This window comes from Phaseolus vulgaris, chromosome 1 (genome assembly GCF_051622355.1).
Source record: "Phaseolus vulgaris cultivar YP4 chromosome 1, ASM5162235v1, whole genome shotgun sequence".
NCBI classification, from domain to species: domain Eukaryota; kingdom Viridiplantae; phylum Streptophyta; class Magnoliopsida; order Fabales; family Fabaceae; genus Phaseolus; species Phaseolus vulgaris.
In genome coordinates this window covers 53,636,287-53,653,507 of record NC_143498.1, presented here as the reverse complement: position 1 = coordinate 53,653,507, position 17,221 = coordinate 53,636,287, and the positions used below count along the sequence as shown (strand labels likewise).

Below are 17,221 nucleotides of genomic sequence, written 5' to 3'. Positions count from 1 at the left end.
AAAAAAAATTAATAAATAAATGTTAAATATTTTAGAAATATATTAACATTTTTTTTTATCAGCAACAAGAATAAAACTCTTATAAACAAATTCAAAACTATCAAATAACACAAAATCTTCCAAACTACTGAGATCAAATTTCATCAAACTAACATTGACATAAACAAAATCAAGAATAGACAAATCAAAGAGTTAAAGACACAAAATACTTTAACCTTATTACATCAAACACGTTGTTAGTTATGCATATTCTTTTAAAAAAATAAACATCTTTAAAAAAAACCGTTGTCTACACTTTCATTCTTGTATCTTTACCAACTCTCATCCATATCAAATATAAACAATTAGCTTGTAATGTGTACACTATTTCAAAAGCCATCTTCTCTGTATATTTATAACATGTAACTAAAATCAATTCTATAGTTTAATTATGTATATAACAATTTAAAACCAATTTTATCACCCCGAACCATTATGAACCTATACAATATATATGCAGAAACATTGTGAGAAATCATGGTCTTTTTCTGATATTATTTTTTTGACAAAACAATTCATATAATTTCAGCACTCAAATGTATGTCAAAAATACTTATTTTGTATCCCTTATATATGAAATAAAGTTGATTCACAGTTTAAGATATTAAGCTTTTATATTCTTCAGAAAACTAATGTATTAAAGTATTGTAAGTGTGAAAGTATGAATTGGTGTTATCCATATGCATGGTATGAAGAATGATTTGAGGGAGTGAAACCACAAACAGATGATCAACTGTAACAAACCAAATTCTCCTGCGAATTGTCAAACATTTGAAAAACTGTGAGCTATGAGATTAGTTGAAGATGTGACAGTATACGGCAATGTTCCTCAAAAATAAAAACGAAGTGTACATTCTTTTTGAGTATGACATTCTTGTGCGTGTTATTCTTGGCAGATCATGTTGGGTGACTGCTCACCTAATTTATCAATTAAGGCTTCAGATACATTTTTCATAATTATTTCTAACTAAGTTCTTGTTAGAAGAGGCACTCAAATCACTTTAGTTAGTTATATATACTTCTTTTATTTTATATCCATCAAAACCAGTACCCTAAAAGGTATAAAAATTGGTGAATAACAAGATATGATTTAAAATAAAGAAATAAGTGTAATTTATAAACTAAGTTATTTTTCAAACTATTTATTATAAATATAGAAAAAATAAGTTTAATTTAATAAAATATTAAGTATGTTTTTATTCCCTACTTTTCTTATAGGTACACCATCATTAATATTACTAGGGGAAAGATCATAATATATCTAAGTAGATTTTAAATTTTAGAAATAATATGTGTTTAACTAAAAAAATATATTTAATAATGTGTTTTAATGTTAATATAATTTTATTAATATGTTGTTAAATATTTTAAAAATTGATAACTTTATTTATGTACATTTAAAAGTGTTTAAAATATAATAATTAGGTGCTTTATCCCACAATCGCATAATAATGATAATAATAATAATTATAATAATGATAATGATAATAATAATAATAATGATAATAATAATAATAATAATGTAAATTTGGATATGTAATTGAGTATTTGTTACTTAACCAATTTCTTGAGCAATAAAACAAATCGCAAGCATTCTTTAGATGAAAAGAAAGTGCACTTTAGGCAGTTTACACTAAACTATATGTAGTTATCTGCAGGTAATTTGCAAGAATTTGATCGATCAACAGAGCAAAGAAAAAAAAGTAAAAATGCTTTTTGTTTTGGCCTTTTTGAAAGGTTATACTTTTACGAAGAATGGAATGGATGGATGGTAAAAGGGAGAAATTATTATATAGTTTAAGATCACTATAGTCTTTACCAATTAGTGAGTCTTATTATTTTTTTTATAGATTACAAATTTTGATTCTTTATAATGAAATTTGATTGAGATTATGAGTATGTAACATAACCTAATCATATGTAATAATTATAATTATTTAGTAAAATGGAGTTTGTTAAAATTCCTGTTTTTGTAATAAGTCAAATATATATTACAAAATTGGCAACTTGAATTCATAGCAGGAATTAGATGATAGTGAGACATTTTTGAAAACAGTTATATGGGTTTTGCTTAGAGAAAGTTGTAGTTAACCCATCTTATTTGGGAACAAAGATCTGGATATAATTATGTTTCAGAAAACCTCTAACTTGTGAAGTAAGCATAATTAATGAAGTAGCGGGTGCAACAACTCCTATAGGTTTGAACCAAGTTTAGTTTCCCTTTGGATTCTGATCTCCACCAAGTTAACCTAATTAATCATTTCAACTTTATCTCTTTCTCTACCCTCTAATCCACCCTATAAAACCACCTCCTTCACTCTTAGCTTACACCATTCATATTCACTCTAAGCTCTCCAAACATGGAACCTATTCTCCACTCCATCTTCTTAGCCATTTTCCTTCTCTTCACTTCACCATTCATGTCTTCAGCATATGCCAAAATTCACGCGCATGAGTTTCTTGTATGTGTGCTCTCTTACTTTCTTTTTACTACTTTCTCGTAAGATATATATATATATATATATATATATAATAGTTGCCTTGCTGGTTGTCATGGATTAGGTTGAAGCAACTCCAGTGAAGAGGCTGTGCAAAACACACAATGCCATCACTGTGAATGGCCAATTCCCCGGCCCAACCTTGGAAATCAACAATGGAGACACTTTAGTCGTCAAAGTCACCAACAAAGCTCGTTACAATGTCACAATTCATTGGTATCATATCATGCTACCACTTCTTAATATATTTATTCTCTCGTTTCTCTTTCTGGCAAGGAACATGCATTATTGAGAGTGGTTTTTGTTGGTGGTTGTGTTTTCAGGCACGGTGTTAGGCAAATGAGAACAGGATGGGCAGATGGACCAGAATTTGTGACTCAGTGCCCCATTCGTCCTGGAGGAAGTTACACCTACCGTTTTACTGTTCAAGGACAAGAAGGCACACTTTGGTGGCACGCTCATAGCTCATGGCTGAGAGCCACCGTTTATGGTGCTTTAATCATTCGCCCTAGGGAAGGAGAACTCTACCCTTTCCCCAAGCCAAACCACGAGACACCCATTCTTCTTGGTAATCAATTCTCCCTTTTAAATTTACAGAGATTGTGGTGTTTTTTTGCTGTTGTTTTGCTTTGGGGCAAAGATTGAAGGGTGAAAGTGATGATGGTGATCAGGGGAATGGTGGGACGCAAACCCTATTGATGTGGTGAGGGAGGCTAGAAGAACTGGAGGAGCTCCTAACGTGTCTGATGCTTACACCATCAATGGTCAACCTGGTGATCTTTACAAGTGCTCTACCAAAGGTTCTATTCACTTCTTAATGTTTGATTACATTCAACATGTCACATGTCTTGTCTTGTTTAATAATTTCACTTTTCAAAAGATTTAACAGTTAAAACAGGAACCAAAAGATAAGCCTTTTAAGACAATGACGTATGATATGAAATTATTAAAGATGTCTATTATTTAAGAACCAAGTCAACAATATGGTTCTTTTGGTACAACCTCTACTTGATGCCCTTTTTACTTTTTGTTCTCGTTCAACGACAAAGTGTCTCCCCCAACCAAAAACAAAGACACAAGATTTTTAAATTAAAATGGTTCAAAAACTCTAATTTGATCAACCAAAAGTTAAAAGATAATATGACTTTTTTTATATTTTACTCAAAATCAAATACAATGCATTACATTGTTTTATTCTTTGGTTTTAGGAATGTGACTTTTTTTGCCCTCTTATATGACTGGAAATACAGATACTAGCATTGTTCCAATTCATGGTGGAGAAACAAACCTTCTACGTGTCATCAATGCTGCACTCAATCAGCCTCTCTTCTTTACCGTCGCAAACCACAAACTTACGGTGGTTGGCGCCGATGCCTCCTACCTCAAACCCTTCACCACCAAAGTCCTCATGTTGGGACCCGGCCAAACCACCGATGTCCTCATTACCGGCGACCAACCACCATCTCGCTACTACATGGCGGCGCGTGCATACCAATCTGCTCAAAACGCTGCGTTTGACAACACCACCACCACCGCAATATTGGAATACAAATCACTTCACCATGGCAACCATTCTAAACATCATCATTCTAAAGGTGTGAAGAACAAAACGAAACCCATAATGCCTCCACTCCCTGCTTACAACGACACAAACACCGTCACTGCTTTCAGCAAAAGCTTCAGAAGCCCCAGAAAAGTGGAGGTCCCCGCTGAAATCGATCAAAGCCTTTTCTTCACTGTGGGCTTAGGACTCAACAAGTGCCCCAAAAACTTCAAAGCAAATAGGTGTCAGGTATTGCACTATTAACCTAATTCACTTATCAATGCCATAAAACAAAAACAGTTTTTCTTGAAATCTGTAAAACTAACTTTTCTTATAATTTTGTAAGGTGCTTCTAATCGCTTATCTTTAGAAACTTATATGCATTACATAAGAGTTTATGTATAAAAAATTGTCACTACATGTAACATCTATTATCTTAAAAAAGATAAGTTTTTTAACATGTTTACATTTTTTATCACTAAGAAATAATATATATATATATATATATATATAAATTATTTCAGAGTCAATCCTTATAAATAAATCGACTTTACAACACAATGCCTTACAGTCGACTACTTAAAATTAATCCTGTAAAAAATCACAACCATAAACAAACTAAAGTGAAAAGACAAATTAAAGGAATCAGAATCCAATCAGAACTAAAGAAACAAACAAAAGAAAATTTAGAAATAATCTAATATTAAACATTCAATTGAACTAAAGAAAAGATATCATAATACTCCAACATTCTAACCATTCATAACCTAGAAGATGTTAAACATGAACATAAGTGAAATCTAAACATGGTATTAATTTTTGTAGCACTTTCTATGGCAGGGACCCAATGGGACGAGGTTCACTGCAAGCATGAACAACGTGTCTTTCGTGCTCCCCAACAACGTTTCTATCTTGCAGGCTCACTACCACAGAACCCCGGGAGTGTTCACCACCGATTTTCCGGGGAAGCCGCCGGTGAAGTTCGACTACACCGGCAACGTGAGCCGTTCGATGTGGCAACCTATTCCTGGGACTAAGGCTCACAAGTTGAAGTTCGGGTCAAGGGTTGAGATTGTGTTGCAGGATACTAGCATTGTTACTCCTGAGAACCACCCTATCCATCTTCATGGCTATGATTTCTACATTGTTGCAGAGGGGTTCGGCAACTTCGACCCCAAGAAAGATAGGGCCAAATTCAACCTTGTTGATCCTCCTTTGAGGAACACAGTGGCTGTGCCTGTAAATGGATGGGCAGTTATTCGATTTGTTGCTGATAATCCAGGTACGTAAACTCGACAAAATAGCATATTTATAGTACTAACAATCAAAACATGATTTTTATAGTTTGAATTATGCAAGAAGATGAAGAAAAAAGAGGAATGAATTGTAATAATGTGTGTATTTATTACAATTGTAGGTGCGTGGCTTATGCACTGTCACTTGGACGTCCACATAGGGTGGGGTTTGGCGACGGTGTTGTTAGTGGAGAACGGTGTTGGGAAATTGCAATCCATAGAGCCTCCTCCACTGGACCTGCCTCTTTGTTAGGATCATTTTCAAAATAATCATCTGTTAAAGAACCGAGTGATACCAGTTTTTGTTACTTTCAAAGTTTGGATAATGTTTCCCTGCATTTGGGGAGGCTTTTTTTGTTTTGTTTTGCATTTATGGAACGTTCTTTTGGGTTGGAACTTAGGGGGAGAGATGGTGGTGATGCGGTTTCAACGCATATAGCATCTGAATAGTCACAGGCCCCGCTAGTCAATACTTCATGTTACAACCAGATTGCTAGTTTTGAAGATAATATAAGCTCTGGAATTTTTTTTGTTACAAGTCTTTGCCTTTTGCTCTTTATTGAAACTACTCAGTTTAAAAAAGCTACCCAGCTATTGAAATTTTAATGACTAAACTCATAAATGTTCACATCAACTAACACAGTATAGTGTATCAGTCATTAAAAGCTCTCATCAATGTCAACATATACTCTCGGATAAAAACATGGAAATGATCCGTTAACAACTTTTGAAATGGTATATAATGTGATAGATTTAGAAATAAATATATATAATAAAAGATAAATTTGTAATTAAATGATATAAAAAGTATTAAAATAATAGTATTGAGAGTTGTAACGTGGTTGTATAAAAAATTAGAGTTGTGCATGTATATTGTCCTAAAAACATATACTCTCGCATAAAGGTGTTGATTCTCCACAATAAAAACATACATTTCACACTTTAATAAATTAATATTTTATTTTTTATTTTAAAAATATTATTATATGTAGTGTCAAAAGTATGTTATTTAATGTTACAGTGTCAACAAATTTTTTTCTCTTTTAATTCTCTTTCATGTTCACACTTTTAACAACGGAAAATGATGGATTGATAAGTTATACACAAATCTTGATGCAATAAATTTAAATATAAAAATATATAATAAAAGAGGTAAATTTATAATTAAATGATATAAAAAATGTAAATTATTAATATATCATTATCTTTAATAACGTGCCTAAACTAGTATATAGAGTGAAACAAGAAAGACGGTCATCCTTTTTATTTTTCTCTTTAGTTATTTTTTGGCAAATTATCAACTTACACTCACTTTTTTTTCACAATACCTTTTAATAATAAAAAAATATGTTTAAATAATAAGAATAAATAAAATCTTAAAATAAAATAATAATATGTACGATTATTAAATGATGGTAATACATATGATATTTGTGAACCAATCCTGGTTCCTCGTTTTTATGTGAACTCGGGCTGACAAGGGTCCATCAGGTGTTGATTTTGCTTTGGGCCTTTAGCCCGTTTTGTTACAAATATGAAGCTGTGTTTTCTAAGTGTTGAAACAAGAAACTAGGAATGAAATTATATAGGTTGTGTTGCCAAACATTCTTCATTTTGATGTTTAATATGATGGTTGGAGTGTTATGGATCTTCCTAAGGTCAAAAGGAATATATAATGGCAAGCAGTTCACTGTACATCACAAACATTACAATCCAATCTGGTGCACAGTAATAATGTATAACAAGGAGTTATTAAGCCTTAAAAAATTGTTAAAAGGAATTTTTTTAAAAGAAAAACTACATATCATAATTTGAAGTTTAATATGAAATGAATAAACATTCATATCCCTAAAATAAATTCATTTACATCACATTTTTTCTTGTTATGAAAAATAATAACATTTTAGCACCAATTTATTGACTTGGGGTAAAATTTTTAAAAATTACGAATTTTTAAGTAAATTATAACCATTTTAATACAAGGAGTCGTTATTTCAATAATTACCATGTCTTTTTTAAGAAGTCATCATTTTAATGACTATTTTTTTAATATTTTTTGAGTAAATTAATTATTAATAAATATATATATTATTAGTTAAAACTTATATTTTTTTTATATATTTTAAGTATAATAGTATTATTATTTAAAAATTAGGTATTTAATTATTTTTAAGATGTACATAGTTGTTTTTTAGATGATAAATTTTGAATATTTTCTTAAAAAATTGGGTTTAGACTAGATTAATTATATAATTTTAATAATGATCTATATAAACAATGAAGGTGATATATATATATATATATATATATATATATATATATATATATAAGCATTTTACTTTCCTTCAATCTTGAGTTAATTAATTTACATTGTACTACAACTTATCTTAATTTTTTGTTTCATTTTTAATTTACATAGCAAAACAATAAATACATACATGTGTTAAATTAATTTTTAAATTCAATAAATTACATCAATAATTTTAATTAATGAAATAAATCATTTTAATATGCATAATATTCTTCATTGTAATGATTATTTCAATTCTTTTACGTTTTAAAATATTATTTACCCTTAACCATTATTTTAGGAAAAAAAATATACAATTTAACATACTTACCATAATTTATTTGAATTTTGATTTGCTTTGTTAAATTACATAAACAAAATTCACTATTCAAAATTCATCATTAAAAAAATAATCAAATATCTAAACGTTATTTTTAAAATCGACACTATATAATTTACAGGAGATAGGAAAGAGGAAAGGATAGAGATAGAAAGTCCTTGTATGGTTGAATTATCTGTCTGAAACCATGAGAAAGAAAATTGCAAACAAAGAAAGATTTAGGATAATAATATATTGAAAAATTATTTTTTTACACCACCACATTGCAATTATATATATTTATATTTAAAACATCAAAACATCAAAAAATCAAAAATTTGTATACAATTCTCATCTCTCATGTTATCAAAGTATCATTTGTGAAAGATTTATCTAAGTGAAGAAGTGATGAGGGCCTAGCTTTTGTAATTGTTTTACCTTCTTCTCACCGCATTGCATCACCAACACAGGAGTTTTTCCTTCACAAAACTCATTCGATGCTAACATATCCCCCAAAATTCCCAACTCATCCCAATTATCCATCAAAACTGACATTTCTTCTTCCCTGAAATCCCCCATGCTATGTCTCTTCCCCACCATCACTAGGTCATACTCCTTCTCTATTTCCCTAATACCTTCCAACACTTTTATGGAATCTTCCACCACAACCTCGTTGTAAACAACGTTATCCACATCACTACCATAATCCTTCTTCGCCACAAACTCATCTATTAAACTCTCGTCCAATGTCTTCTCCAACATATCCTCTTCGTCTTCCACACCTCCATATATCACAAACCGGAACAAGGTCGCGCGCGTGTTGCCGCGTTCCACCATTCGAATTCCCAACGCCAATGCTTCTCTATCGTCTTTTCCACCGATGAAGAAGATACCCACATGAAAGGAAAACTCGGAGATACTCGTACTCAGCACCGAGAATCTATCCACAAGAATCCCCAACGTGCCCTTCGAGTTAGCAGCAAAATTTGCGTTGAGCTCGCGGAACGTGCTGGTCACGTGGCTTCCTAGACTCTGATCATTTTCGTGAAACGGAATAACGAGGAGATGCACCGAGTTATCTTCCGCGAGGTTGCAAACCGCTTCGTGCATGCTTTTGTACGGGGCAACGTTGACGTAGGAAAGAACATTCACAGGACCACTTGAGTTTTCGGAGTAGTTCTCGTATGCACGCAAAATGCGGTTGGTGTTGGGGTAGTTGACGGACAAAGATTTTCTGTTGTTCTTGTTCATGGGAAGAAGAATGGGTGTGCTTTTTCCGGAGAGCTCGATGAGATGGATGACGTGGAGGTAGATGGGGCTTTCTGTGGTTGGGTTGCATGCCTCTGTTAGGGCAATCATGCTGTGCACGTGTTGATCCGTGTGGAGGCACGAAACGATTTTGAAGTCTGTGTTTGGTTTGATGTTTTGGATTGTTCTCACACGCCCTTCTTGTACGCTTGACTTTACGCGACAGTGCCTGTACAATAATTTGATCGAGGGTACGCAAAGTGATGTGATTAACACCACATATATCACCGCCACACTGTATACTTCTGTATCAATTACCTGCAAAAACCAACCTCATGCATTACATTTATCCTGCTAATGTTCATTGCCTTTAAGAAGTTCCTGTTAGATATATAAAGGATTATCTATTGTATTCATGATCTGAGTCAGTTTTAGTAACATAACACTAGTCAGGTTTTAGGTTGCATTGATCTTTTGGGATTAAGTAATTTAGATACTCATGGACTCTTGCTGATAAAAAAGAAGTAAACTGAAGGCAATAAGAAGAAGAGAAAATATATTACCCCGAGTTTGTTCATTCTATTGAAAAAGATGAGTTCCACTATACCCTTGACGTTCAATATGAGGCCAAGCACGACGCCATGTTTGGGCTTAATTTTGTAGGAGGGAGAAATAAGTGCACATGCAACCACCTTGACCACGCATCCCAAAATCAAGATTGCCAAAACTGTTAGAACCACCTCCCAATGGTCATGAATTCCAGTCAAATCTGTTCCTTTTCCAATAAACATGTAGAAGAAAGGCATAAAAAACTCAGAGACTATCAATTCACTCCTCTCTATAATCGTTGTAGCCACTGGGGGTCCATTGGGCAGAATAAAACCATAGAAAAGAGGTCCCATAATGAAGAATACCCCCAAGCTGTCACTAATAGCTGACATAATAAGTGGCCCCAGAAGAAGCATCACAACGTACGCTTCCTTCATTGGCTTCCCGGGTAGAGTTTTTTCAACAGCAACGTTCACCAGTGGTCTCACAATAACAACACACAACACACCGAACACGCATGCACCTGCCAAGAACACAAGTATAACTTCTATGCTCATGTCTGTGTTGAACTGGAGCTCCATCGTAAGCCATTGCAGTATCTCGGTGATCATGGCCGAAGACAAAGCGATTTGCCCCAATTCCGTGGCCACTAGGTTGAGTTCCATGAGGGTGTCTGAGATGACAGCGAAACTGCTCAAGGTGAAGACGTTGGGGAAGCTGTATATCGACATTTCACTTTTGTCTGTGTCAGCGGCATGGGGCGAATACAGAGAGAACAGGGTCGCTGTGACAAAGAAGGAAGCGAAGAAGGGAAACACGCCGAATCGCCAACATCGTTTCGCTGCTTTTAATGTTGTCGTTACATCCATTTTCAGACTTGTGAGGAACACACAATAAACTGTCCCTATTTTGGACAACGTGTTCATAACCAAAGCTTGTCTTAGCGGGAACAAAGCCCCCAGTAATGCTTCATTGCGCCCCAAGAATGTTGGCCCCAACAAAACTCCCGCCTGTAAACTTTTTTTCTTGTCAATCTCTATCAATCCACCACGCAAACATCATGCATGCATGCATGTACATTATATTTTTATATCATTTAATTCTAAACTTACCTTTTATTTATTTCTAAACCTATTACATCAAAAAATTTATACAATTCTAAGTTGGTGAAACTATCATTTTCCATATATATTCAGGGTTAAAGGTGGCATTTGAACTCACGCATGAATGTATAATTTATTTGAATGAACATTGATGAGCAGTAACTAAAATTTAGCAAAGAAAAGTAGGAGAAACTTACGACGATAGAGCAGATGAATTTGGGTATATGAATTGTCTTGAGGACATAATGCAACGCTTTTGAGAGTAAAACATGTACGATGAGTTGACACAATGTGATAGGAATCACAAAATCCAATGGATTATCGCCAATCCACACGCCAAAAGAGCCTACAGTTCTATCATTCTTCACACAAACCACCAAATGACCAGCTCTACTGTCATTATACACAGTGGTTATGGAACTGTCCTTCATTGTATTTATGTTTACCAACCAATTGGTTGACAAGAAAAACAAAGGGTTTTTTTCTCATGTGTTTGCGTTTTCGCAAACACGTGAGATGCAGATTAGAGAGAGGAGAAAAACATATATATAAACTTTTGAAATGTTGTAATTAGATTGGCAGATGAAACACTTATATTTAGACATTGACTTGGAAAATCTAGGGAACTATGAGCTGCGGGTATGGTGTTAGTTATTACAGACAATCATTTCACATTCAATTACTTTAATATAAAAAAAAAACTTTAGTATTTTAATTATATTTTTATTTTTTAACTTAAATATTAATATGTGTTATTATATTATTAGAATGGTTGTTAATTTTTTTAAAAGGATTTTAAAATATATTTTTTCAAAAATTTATCATGCATATAACTTTAGTCAAGAGACTTTTTTTTTTCTTGACCAGTTTAGTCAAAAAAGAGTTTCATGGCATTTCGGCGTGTAAAGAAAGTTGTGCTGTCACAGAGCTAAGGCACACGGTAAACAGCTAATGGTTAATGGAGAATTAACTGATCATTAACTGACTTATTATTGGAGAATTATTTTGGTGACAAAATATAAATTAAAATATGAAAATCCAAGCATTAAAATTTAGTCTTGTAATTTCTCAAAAATAAATGTTTGATTGATATGATATTTCCTTATTTGTGACTTATAAATATCTAATTACATGTAACATAAATATCTTATACTATTATTTGGAAAATATTATTTGACACTGAGAAAGTAAATCACATTTACATTTACTTTGAAAACCTATTATAATAATAAAAAAATTGATCTACTTCAGAACCTATTATAATAAAAATATTTTGACAATCTATTATAATAATAAAAATATTTTTGATAAAATTTTGATAACCTTTTAGTTTTGTTGTTATGGGCTTGTAGGCCGATCATTTGGGCTTTATGGGCTTTTATTCTTTCTGTTAAGTTGTTATGCTTTTTTCCTGTTTGTACTTCTTTCATATATTCTCTGTTTCTAGTGTTTCAGATTCATTCATTCAATAAACTCTAAGGTAAAGAGGCCGGATTATAGATAAATTTCTTCAAAAGAAAAAGCCCTTTCTTTTCTCATTTCTATCTCAAGATATATTAATGATTATGCAAAACAACAATTAAAAAAAATAATGAAAGAAAAGCAGTTGGTAATTATATTAATTATTTTTAACATCGTTTTTCTACTGTTTATTTTATTCATTTTATATCCTCTTTTAATAAAATCTCTATTCAAGTTTCTCATTTTTTTAAAAAAAATATAGTATTAAGACTCTTTCAAGGTTCAATATGCAAAAATACAACTTCTTAATGATGTATACACTAATAAAAATATCAATTTAAAAATACAATGTTTACGTATATATAATTATTAATTATTAATATGAGGCTACTTCTCTTAAATAGGTGTATCCGTGTCGGACACACGTATCGGTATCGACACTCGTATGACACTTATCGATGAAGTGTTCAATTCAAAAAATACTTGTTGGATTTTTTAAAATTCTAACACGGTATACTTTTGCATATAAATATTTATTTTCAATTTATATAATTCAAAATTATATAATATATAAATCCGTGTCTTCGTGTCTTACATTTTAGAAATTATAAGTATTTTCATGTTGGTATCCATATCGTGTCGTGCTTCATAGCTATTAAATTCAAATATTACTAAAATGCATGGATGATTATTTTCCAATCGAATATGAGCAAGTGAGTACTACTGTGTTTAAAGGTTGAAAACCATAGGAGGGGTGCTGAAATATAATCTCCTATAAATATAAACAAACATTCCTTCTGCTAAATAGAAAAAAGAATGAGATACATATATAGGGTTTTGCAGAAAAATTGAGTTGCTAATTCTAATGCCTAAAATAATTTATGCACAGGAATCCAAAATGTAGTCTTATTTAGTGTCAGAAAAACTCTTTAGAGATAAATTAGTTGAAGATATTTTATCGAGCTTGTTACTGCTAGTTAGCTTGACCCCTCCACACTGTGTCACCAGAACGGGAATCATCCCTATGCAAAACTCCGTTGAAGAGAGCATATCACCCAATATTCCCAACACAGCAGCATTCTCTATGAACGTTGCCATTTCCTCTGAATCCAGAGACCCATCGTTGTGCCTTCTTCCAACCATCACAAGGTCATAGTTTCCCTCCAAACTATGCACTGCGTCCAACACCGCCACCCCATCCTCCACGAAAATCTCGTACCAAGAAACATTACCACTCCCATATTTCATGCCCTTGAACTCATCGATCAACCCCTCGTCCATCAGCATATCCTCCTCTTCCTCTTCACGTTCCTCTTTCGTCAGAACAATTTTGTTACCGTACTCTCTGTTGTTCACCACGAACCGGAACAGCGACACCCTCGTTTTCTCGCGCTCCAACATCCGCATCCCCAACGCCAACGCTTCCCTGTCGTCGGCCCCACCTATGAAGAACACCGCCACGTTGAAAACCACGTCGCTGTTGAACGTGCCCAGCCGCGAGTGCTTGTCCACCAGAATCCCCAACGTGCACGGAACATGCGCTTGAAAGCTCGCGGTCATTTTGCGGATGGATGCTGCCACGTGTCCCACGTGATTAACGTTGTCGTTTTCGGGGAAGGGGATGAGGATGAAAGGCACCATCTTTTCTTCTGCGAGGGTAATGATGGCATCGTGCATGCTCTTGTAGGATGCCACGTTGACGTAGGGGCAAACCGTGACGGGTCCACTTGAGTTGTTGGAGTAGTTTCGGAAGGCTCGCATGATGTGGTTGGTGTTGGGATAGTTAACGGAGAGAGATTTTAGTCCATTGTTTATGGGAATGAGAATGGGTGTGCTTTTTCCTAGAAGCTCGATGAGGTGTACGGCGTAAATGGCTATGGGGCTCTCTAGCACGGGGCTGCACACCTCTATCAAAGCAGTGACGCCACGAACATTGTCTTCGTTGTGGACGCAACAAATGATGCGAAACTCTGTGTTTCTTGGAGTGCTTTGGATGGTTCTCACATGGCCTTTGTATAAGTTTGCTGTCTGTAGGATTCGAGGTCGATGCTTGTACAGTAAGTTAATCAATGGTGTAACGATCGCGGTGATAAGCGCCACACAGAACACCAGTTGACTGAATGTTTCATTATCCAACACCTACAAAAAACCTCATCAAAACACAAATTCAGATATATCATTTTTTTTCCAACCACATTACAACTCCAAGAATATGAATATACCTGGACTTTCATGAGTCTAACAAAACCTATGAGTTGAGTTATTCCCTTGATGTTCAAGGTGAGGCCAAGCAAAGTGCCATATCTAGGCTTAATGTTGTACATTAGAGAAACCAAAATACACGTCAACAACTTGGCCAAGTCTCCGGCGAAGAAGACACTCTGCAGAGTCAAAAACAAGCGCCAGTCCCTGAGCGCAGACAAATCCGTTTTCATTCCGACGTACATGAAGAAGAAGGGTAGCAGAACATGGGCGACCAGAACCTCACTCTTCTCCACAAGTGTTGTGCCCAAGGGTGGTCCACTCGGTATCACCAACCCCAAAACCAGTGGCCCCATCAGACACGATACTCCCATCATGTCTCCCACAGCCGACATCACCAGTACCATCAGAAGAATGAACACAACGTACACCTCGTTCACCGGTTTCCCCACCGGAGTTATCCTTGAAATCAGCTTCATGGTGGGTCGCATCACGAAATACATGAAACACATGAATAGGGACCAGTTTCCCAACAGGTTCATCGTAATTTTGAGATCAGATTCGTAGGCGAAGCTGTGGAAAATGATGAGGAGCCATAGTATGATGTCGTTGATCATGGAGGAGGAGAGAGCGATCTGACCGAGCTCTGTGGCTATGAGATTGAGTTCGATCAATGCATCAGAGATGACGGGGAAGTTGCTGATGGCCATTGCAACGGTTATTGAGAGGCTTGCAACGAAATCTTGTGTAGCAGATAACTCTGGACGGGTATAGAAGACGCGTAAGAATGCAATGATGACTCCAAATGAAGCGAGGAGGGGTATTACTCCGAGTCGCCACGTGCTTTTTGCGGCTCTAATAGTCATCAGAACGTCCATTTTCAGTGCCACTAAGAACAGGAAATATAGGGTTCCTGTTAACGCTGAAAACACTAGCACCGCTGATTGTCTTTCTGGGAATAGAGTTCTCCAATACGCCTTGTTGCGTCCCAGAAATGTGGGGCCCAAAATAATCCCACCCTGCACGTTTAACACACGTTTCCAAGAGCTTAAAATTTCTGTGTAATATTTGGATTATTAACGAGATTTTAAGGTATAGAACGAGTTGTTAAAGTTTGATCTTAAATCTGGTTAAAGGTCTTTAACATGTTTTTTATTCTCTGTGCCTACAACCCCTGGTATACATATATTTAATTAATAGTTACTGATATGGTGTTATGGTGACGGGTTGATCTTTGAATTTCAAGTCTTTTTTAGTGTGGGCTAGATTTATTATATCTTGCTAGAAAAAAAAAATCATTTGGAAGGGAAATTGTTGAAGCTTACCAGAAGGTTGCAGATGAATCTGGGTGTTCTTATAGGCCTGAGAAGAAAGTAGATGGTTCTAGAGATTAAGTTGAAGGTGAAGAGTTGGAACAACGTCACAGGAAGTACAAAAGAGAATGGGCGATCCCCAATGAAAATGCCATAAGACCCCACAAATCTATCTTTTTGGAGACAAACTTCCCAATGTGCATGCGGATCCCAATAACTGGTGATTGTTACATTGCTTGCTGGATTCTCCATTATCTATGTCTATATACATATGCAACCAATGAATTAGTATTTCCTGATTCATGTGTTCGTGTTTCCACGATGAGGCAACCCAAGAAGGACAGAAAATGCAACTGTGAACAACAATTGCTGCAGCAGAGAAAAAACTAATGCAGATGGTATAGGGAAATGGAGATGTCGTAAAATCTGGCTTCAGACTTGCGCTTGGAAATCGACCTACACATTGCATGTTGAAGAACACTAAAGTATAATAATAGCATTGCATGTTGATATTTTTGCCCAAATATGATTAATTGTAGCCATATGCATGGCGAAACTAAACTTATACATATCATAGCCACCAATGTTACTTCAAAAAGTTCTATTTTAGCAAAATATATTATCTATATATGGATTCAGAGTTTCCACTTATCTACCACTAAAATTATTCTCCTACGAAATCAACAGTAAGTCAACTTTTAACTACGTTATTTTATTACTTTAATGTCTATAGGTGTATGCATGAAATATTCCCGTGATGCAATCCCATTGAGCAGAACCTTTTGTCTGTGAGTATAAGGTATGAAGCTCGAACACTTATCTTAAATGATGTGTTGATGTCGGATACTTGTATTGAACACTGACACTCGTATGACACTTGTAGGACACATATCCATGAAGTGTCTAATTCAAAAAGTATTTGTTAGATTTCTGACAATTCTAGTACGTTTCTAACACAATTTTAAAAAGGAAAAATACATTAATTTTTTAAAATCTCAAACTTATTGTATAAATTTTTATTATGATTATAAAAATAAGAAACAAATTTTTTTGAACCAGTCATGAAAAATATTTTTCTGCTCCAAAAAATAATCTGGAACACATTTGTGCACATAAATCTTTATTGTCAATTTATATAATTCATAATTATATAATATATAAAATCGTGTCTCCGTGTCCTACATTTTAGAGATTATACGTATTTTTGTTTCGTGTCGTATGTGTATGTGCTACACATCAACACCAAAAAAAAATGTTGCAAAAAAAACAGATTTTTGTTTTAACATAATGAAAAAAAGACATAATTTTTCTCTTCAATTTTATGTGATTCTTATATTTTAATCCTATAAGTGTTTTTTCGG

The 17,221-nt window shown here is 34.2% G+C and overlaps 3 protein-coding genes across 3 annotated transcripts; 1 reads left to right on the top strand and 2 right to left on the bottom strand.

Annotated features, from left to right (window-relative positions):
• Positions 1–2,358: 2,358 nt before the first annotated feature.
• LOC137815110 (laccase-12) lies at positions 2,359–5,913 on the top strand. The gene is made up of 7 exons (XM_068618154.2): positions 2,359–2,501; positions 2,602–2,753; positions 2,861–3,105; positions 3,209–3,337; positions 3,788–4,329; positions 4,921–5,362; positions 5,498–5,913. The coding sequence occupies exons 1-7, from the start codon at positions 2,400–2,402 to the stop codon at positions 5,626–5,628; spliced, it is 1,743 nt and encodes a 580-aa protein (XP_068474255.2). The 5' UTR covers positions 2,359–2,399; the 3' UTR covers positions 5,629–5,913.
• A 2,356-nt stretch (positions 5,914–8,269) lies between these two features.
• Positions 8,270–11,315, bottom strand: LOC137816261 (cation/H(+) antiporter 15). The gene is made up of 3 exons (XM_068619339.2): positions 11,082–11,315; positions 9,925–10,791; positions 8,270–9,550 (listed from the first exon to the last, which is right to left on the bottom strand). Exons 1-3 carry the CDS (start codon positions 11,313–11,315, stop codon positions 8,378–8,380), a joined length of 2,274 nt encoding a protein of 757 aa, XP_068475440.1. The 3' UTR covers positions 8,270–8,377.
• A 1,793-nt stretch (positions 11,316–13,108) lies between these two features.
• Positions 13,109–16,140, bottom strand: LOC137815109 (cation/H(+) antiporter 15). The gene is made up of 3 exons (XM_068618153.2): positions 15,873–16,140; positions 14,568–15,566; positions 13,109–14,484 (listed from the first exon to the last, which is right to left on the bottom strand). Exons 1-3 carry the CDS (start codon positions 16,110–16,112, stop codon positions 13,252–13,254), a joined length of 2,472 nt encoding a protein of 823 aa, XP_068474254.2. The 5' UTR covers positions 16,113–16,140; the 3' UTR covers positions 13,109–13,251.
• Positions 16,141–17,221: the final 1,081 nt, after the last annotated feature.

Excerpts from the sequence above, each read along its gene's own strand:
- LOC137816261 (XM_068619339.2), bottom strand. The coding sequence starts at position 11,315 with ATGAAGGACAGTTCCATAACCACTGTGTATAATGACAGTAGAGCTGGT. Across the intron at positions 10,792-11,081 it reads AATTCATCTGCTCTATCGTC|GCGGGAGTTTTGTTGGGGCC; the intron begins GTAAGTTTCTCC and ends AAAAGTTTACAG. Across the intron at positions 9,551-9,924 it reads TTTTGGGATGCGTGGTCAAG|GTAATTGATACAGAAGTATA; the intron begins GTGGTTGCATGT and ends TGGTTTTTGCAG.
- LOC137815109 (XM_068618153.2), bottom strand. The coding sequence starts at position 16,112 with ATGGAGAATCCAGCAAGCAATGTAACAATCACCAGTTATTGGGATCCG. Across the intron at positions 15,567-15,872 it reads GATTCATCTGCAACCTTCTG|GGTGGGATTATTTTGGGCCC; the intron begins GTAAGCTTCAAC and ends TTAAACGTGCAG. Across the intron at positions 14,485-14,567 it reads TTAGACTCATGAAAGTCCAG|GTGTTGGATAATGAAACATT; the intron begins GTATATTCATAT and ends GGTTTTTTGTAG.
- LOC137815110 (XM_068618154.2), top strand. The coding sequence starts at position 2,400 with ATGGAACCTATTCTCCACTCCATCTTCTTAGCCATTTTCCTTCTCTTC. Across the intron at positions 2,502-2,601 it reads TTCACGCGCATGAGTTTCTT|GTTGAAGCAACTCCAGTGAA; the intron begins GTATGTGTGCTC and ends GTCATGGATTAG. Across the intron at positions 3,338-3,787 it reads TTACAAGTGCTCTACCAAAG|ATACTAGCATTGTTCCAATT; the intron begins GTTCTATTCACT and ends CTGGAAATACAG.